This window comes from Pagrus major, chromosome 21 (assembly GCF_040436345.1).
Source record: "Pagrus major chromosome 21, Pma_NU_1.0".
Taxonomy (NCBI): domain Eukaryota; kingdom Metazoa; phylum Chordata; class Actinopteri; order Spariformes; family Sparidae; genus Pagrus; species Pagrus major.
The window spans coordinates 2,772,788-2,778,787 of NC_133235.1; the positions used below are offsets into that span (position 1 = coordinate 2,772,788).

Below are 6,000 nucleotides of genomic sequence, written 5' to 3' on the forward strand. Positions count from 1 at the left end.
CTCTCTCTCTCTCTCTCTCTCTCTTTCACACACACACACACACACACACACACACACACACACACACACACACACACAGTTATTATTCACAGGAACTTAAATGCAATGATTGTGAATTTTAACTGTTTAAGTCACTTGATTCTTGAATATGAAGTTGTATTTGTTGTTAATTAGAAATTTATGGTGACTAACTATAAAAAACTGACATTTAGAAGTTGACAGAAACCAGTTTAAAATGGTATGATCAGCAGGAGTTAAGCAGAAACCAGTTGGATGTTACCTGGTGTTAAAGAAATGAACAGATATTTGTCCACCGCGTGTTGGAAAATAGAAACAATGTTGGGGTAAATTTCAATACATTTTGAGGTAATACTCAGTAATTTCAAATATGTTACTTGGTAATGACCACCTACTTACCATAACATTTGCAGACCTGTTAAATGAAGTGTCACTGCACTTATTTCAGTTTTTGCTCCAATATTTTACTCCGTGTAAATCAAATCAAATCAATCTTACAGAAATACAGATATAAGGAGATAGTAAACAGTAAACAGAGGAGAGCAATGATCCAGCGGAGCCCAGGGTGTGACGATCCATATCCATCAATGTGTGAGGCAGCGGGAGCCAGGACAGGTAGATGTTCCCAGAGGCCTGTGGTCCATCAGAAGGGAGCCTGAATGAAAAGAGAGGAGGAGGAGGAGGGGGAGGAGGAGCCTGAATGAAAAGAGAGGAGGAGGAAGCTATAGAGAGTGAGAGAGCAACACAGCTTGCAGCTTGTGGGGACAGAAGACAAAAACAAAAGTTAGTCTCAACGAGTTACCTATAGTATAAGAATTCACATTGTCCTACCGACGAGAAACAATCTGTTTATTCTGATTAACTTTCTCTGAGACCGACCCACTGAAGAAGCTAGCAATTGAAGACAAGGACTAGTTAAAGGTGAAGTCAAAGAAGTGAGTTTTGAGTTTAGATTTAAAGGCGTCAATAGAGCCAGATTGTCTAATATCAGCTGGGAGGTTATTCCAGAGGAAGGGGGCCCGATAGGAGAAAGCCCTGCAGCCAGCTGACTTCTTCTTAACCCTGGGAACCATCAGGAGCCCTGAATTTTGAGAGCGTAATGCACGAGTTGGAGTATACGGTATAATAAGATCTGACATGTACGATGGGGCAAGGCCGTGTACAGTTTTGTGTGTCATCAGCAGCACCTTAAAGTCTGATCTTATATGTATTGGGAGCCAGTGCAGTGAGGCTAGGATTGGTGTAATATGATCAAATTGTTAAGTGTTAAGACTCTAGCTGCAGCACTCTGAACCATCTGAAGACTTTTAGTGCACTCATGTGTATTATGTTTAATATGTGTTGCCTTTGGCTGCAAGCATGGCAGATTTGTCTCATTGTGTTTTCTTCACTGTGACTTGATCATCATGTCTTAGGTCTGTGTTTCTGTTCATTTCATGACTTACAAACTTTAGTCTGCTCACATTAGCTCCAGCTTAATGAAACAGGAAGTTAATTCGAAGCTCTATTCGCTCGGGACTGGTTTTACCTGGGGACCTCTAGTAATAAAAATGTGTAATAATTGCAGAGGGCATCATGAGGTCAGGTGATAATGTTAGTCCCGTGTGAATCAGCATTTCTGTGTTTTGGGGTTTTATTTATTTTCAAACATCTTTTTCTGTCGTCAGACAGCTGCACAAGTAAGACATTTGATTGCAGCTTATAATGTGTTGAACAGCAATCAACAGCTGTGCTGTGAGATCTGCTATAATGTTTAAAAGTGAAGACAGCTACAAAGCATCTGTTACTTGATCTAAATGAGCTGAAAAACCAGCTGTAAACTATTATTAATGTGGCAGCTGAAAAACAGACTGTTTCTGAAACGCTGATGTTACGTTGATGCCTTGACAGAGATAATGCCAGTAAATACAAGTTAAACAGACGTCACTTATCCCGTGTGATTGTACCACATCAAACAAAGACATGGTGTTCATTTCTAAATCACATGAGGTTCCCTGGTTACACTGGTGGTGTAGCCCTCTGGTTTCCAGCAGCAGCAGGCAGCTGTTTCTGATGAGAAGACTACATATAATAATATTGGAATATCTTTTATAGTATAGTTTTTTTCTTTCTGAAGATGATATATAAAACAAACAGAATAAATAAAACTGCTGAGTTTTTTCTTCTTTCACTGCATTATTACACCAGACACTGTGTGTCTTTATGGCTGTAGGGATCTACTTTTCCTGTTGAGAAACAGAATCACAACTTACAGTTTCTTATCAGAATTCCAGTTTTGACCAAGAAAACTCCTCCTGTCTCATCAGAACTTTTCTGCAGGCAGGGAAACACGTCTGTGTTGAGTATCCCATGACCATCAACTACAGGGCTGCCGCGGAGCTCTGGGATATTGCCCAGCAAAAAGGTGATACTCATTTATAACATGTATGTTCCATGTGGAGGTAAGGGATGGACCATTCAGGAGAGTGCTGTCAAATACGTGGGAGGGTTCAGTGCAATAATACGTTTCCTAAGCAGGAAGTTGATGAGTTTGTTTCATATACAGTATAATCATCAGTGTTATTATAATGAACACCATCTTCCACTATGAGGGAATATCTGGGCTGAACATTCAGGGCTCTTGATTGATTGTGTGTGTGTGTGTGTGTGTGTGTGTGTGTGTGTGTGTGTGTGTGTGTGTGTGTGTGTCTGTGTCTGTGTCTGTGTGTGTGTGTGTGTGTCAGGAGTGGTTCTTCATGAAGAACACATTGAGCTGCTAACAGAAGACTTCAAAGAGCTGAAGAGACAGGTAGAGGGCAAACTGCTGCAGGAAGGTACTCTTCATTTTACAGGTAAGAGAGAGGAGTGTGTGTCTGTGGAGGCTTTGATACTTCTGAGCTTTAACCCAAACTTACCTCTGTGTTAACATTACTATTGAAAGTATTTCCTGAGTTTAGTTTATATAATTTGGCTTACGTAGGTTTTGATTGTGTTTTTCTGTTTATCAAGTGTCCTGCTGTCCAGTGTGTTGGGAGCTGTCTTACTCTGTGTCTCAGCAGCACACTGTGATGCCACTCTGAAGCGCTGAGCAGCAAAAACAGACAGACTTATGTTTAGCATTTTTTACACCTCAATCCTATGGCCTCTGATTAAATTTGAGACAGAAGAGAAGATGGAAAAAAAGTTGATACAACTTTATTTGTATAATACTTTTCAAAACACGTAGACAACTCAGAATCAAGCTAGCAAAAAGGAGAAAACAGGTCATCAGAAAGAATCAAATGAAATAATGCTAAAAAGTAAAGTAGTAGGGTGTTATTGGGCATCAACCTCGCGTTTACGCATGTATAGTTGAAAAAATAGACTTGAAGTGTGAGTAAAGCCTCTAGGTGGTGTTAACCACCGTGACAGCTGCATGGATTCAAATGATTGTGTATCTGTTGTATGAGACGTGTGCGTGAAAACGTTTGAGACACGGGGTAAACGTACAGTCACATTAATGCCAGTCTGATCTGGAAAGTTGTCCTAAGAGACTGCAAAAAAACATACATTGTAGGGTTGGAACTCAGTGTGACTCTACTGTCATTTGTTAGGTGGAGCTCTGAAGCCAGGATTTGGTTTCCCAGCATTCAGTGGTATTGCTCGTCTCACCTGGTTGGTTGAGTTGTTCGGTGAGCTGTCAACAACAGCAGCAACAATGGAGGAGGACTCTGGTAACAACTACAGCAAGATGACTGCAAAGCTGGTAACCCGTGACAACAGGTGAGAGAAGATTGTTAGCCCACCTCAAGTGTTTGTCCTTGTTTCCTCCTGAGAAGTGGTTTAGAAACTGCTGCTCGTCCTCTTAGACACTACAAGACAGCTTCTTCTGACAGGACCACTGCTGATTGGACTCTTGTGTTGTTTATTTAGTCAATTCTGTATCTGTGATGAAGTTTCTTTTCCATCGGTCAATGAACTAAGCTTGATGTATTGATCTTCTCATCGTTCGCTAACTTTGGATATAACTGATCCAGTTTCTGCAAATCCAGTTTTTGGGCACTGCACTGCCCCTTTAGAAGCCTTTAGTGTAGCCCTGATCTGACTTTGAGACGCCCTTTTTGAAGTTTGACTTCTGTCACTTTCATTTACTTTCTGAATGTTTCCAGGTTTAAGTGACAGTATTGGAGGTTTTCAATGTGGTCTTACACTTTTGGGCCCCACTGCATGTCTCCCACAGTGATGCAATAAGTATTGTTTAAAAAGTCCATCTGTCCCTCAATATTGTCTGTCTTCCCAAACCTGTCTGTACCTCTCAGTCCTGGTATAAGCACTACTGTTGGAGTATACTGGACCCTTGAGTCCCACAATATGTATGTTGTACTTTGGACCACACCCCTCAGCAGAAGTGTCTTCACAGTTTTGTTGAAAGCAAATATTTAATATGATAAAATTCATTGGGGACTGGCCAGATTAACATGATTAAAGGTGACTGTAGTAGCCACTAGTAATAGTAGTAGATTGGGAATCTTTTCCAGTCCTGTCCCCTCTCTTGTTGTCATTGACCATTAAGGAGAGCACAGATGTGGTGAAAGGAAAAATTAATTAACATGTCTCCTTTTAGACCTCTGACATGGATCGAGGAGCGGGGAACAGGCCTCCCCAGGGCCAAGAACATCAGCTTCCGCTTTGACTCGTGCACTCTGACTCAGATCCCTCCTGCACCCAGAGGGGCTGTGGGCCTCTTCATGCAGGACCTGAACCACTTCTCTGCCAAACTGACAGGCCAAGTGAATCCTGAGGAGCTCCAGAGAGAAAAAATCAGGATCTTACACTGCCTGGAACTGGCAGAGAAGATACAACAGCTCTGCCAATGTTAAATAGGACTCTGCAGGTAATGATGATCATAGATCTTGATGTTAATTAAACATTAGCTTATTTTTATTTGTCATCACAATGCCCTTAAGGTTTTTTATTTCGAGTTGTAAAAACTTGGTGTTGCAGTATTTCATCACTCCAGAGAAAATTGCTGTTAGAAAGCTGAGTCATTGAACTCAATAGCAGCTCAATAAACATGATCAGCATGTATTCAGACATCTAGATGCTGTGTCGTAGGCAACTGGACTTGTTTCAGTTTGTTGAAGACGTTTCACCTCTCATCCAAGAGGCTTCTCGGATGAGCCTGTTGGATGAGAGGAAGTCCAGTTGCCTACGACACAGCACTTAGAATTTCCATGACCTGGATGACTGAGAACCTTCATCAACATGTATTCAGACGTGTGCCTGAAACAACTGGAGTTATCATATTGAGCAGCTGTCCAGCATCATGAGACAGCCTATCATAACAGCTAGTTATGATAGGCAGGGTTGGGCAGGTTACTTGTAATCAATTCCATATTACTAATTACTCTCATTTGAAGTACTAGGTTACTTTACAAAATGACTGTGTAGAGTAATGCGTTGCTGATTACACTGTGTTGCTGTCATCAAATGAATGGCAGAAGTACAGCAAGGTGTTCTGAAACTAAAGAGGGTCATATTGTTCCGTAGCAGCTAATCAAACAGAGGCTCAATTTTATTTCACTTCATTAAAAAATCCAATGGGGGTGATATTATACAGCCTAATGAAGGCCGTCATGCAATCATGACACGGACGGACAGGCAGACAAAGGATTAACGTCTGATCAATTATCAATATGCTTATATCACTCACCTGACTCAAAGGCAGCTTTCTTGGCTCTGGACAGAGCCCTCACCTCTCCATTCATCCAGGCCTTCTGGTTGACGAATTATTGGATTGTCTTTGTGATCAACATGTTTGTTGATTTATGATGTTACTGTTGATGTATATTCAGTATTGATGAGGTGCATCTGCTTCTTATGCTCTTAAAACAGAATACATGATATCTACAAAGCGAAGTGATCTTGACACGTGCTTGCTTCATGACTCGACCTTGCAGAATTGTCTCTCCTTATTAAAGACTGCAATGATTTCTTTAGAAACAATAAATGTCTTGCTCATAA

At 41.0% G+C, this 6,000-nt stretch overlaps 1 protein-coding gene across 4 annotated transcripts in view; it reads left to right on the plus strand.

Annotated features, from left to right (window-relative positions):
• The window catches only part of blvra (biliverdin reductase A), a 16,788-nt gene extending 10,788 nt beyond the window's left edge, over positions 1-6,000 (plus strand). For all 4 annotated transcript variants that reach the window (XM_073491053.1, XM_073491050.1, XM_073491052.1 and 1 more), the window contains 4 exons: positions 2,325-2,422; positions 2,742-2,849; positions 3,591-3,759; positions 4,601-6,000. In XM_073491053.1, the coding sequence (XP_073347154.1) occupies positions 2,325-2,422; positions 2,742-2,849; positions 3,591-3,759; positions 4,601-4,856 (631 nt within the window). In that variant the 3' untranslated portion in view covers positions 4,857-6,000. The remainder of the gene's footprint in view (positions 1-2,324; positions 2,423-2,741; positions 2,850-3,590; positions 3,760-4,600) is intronic.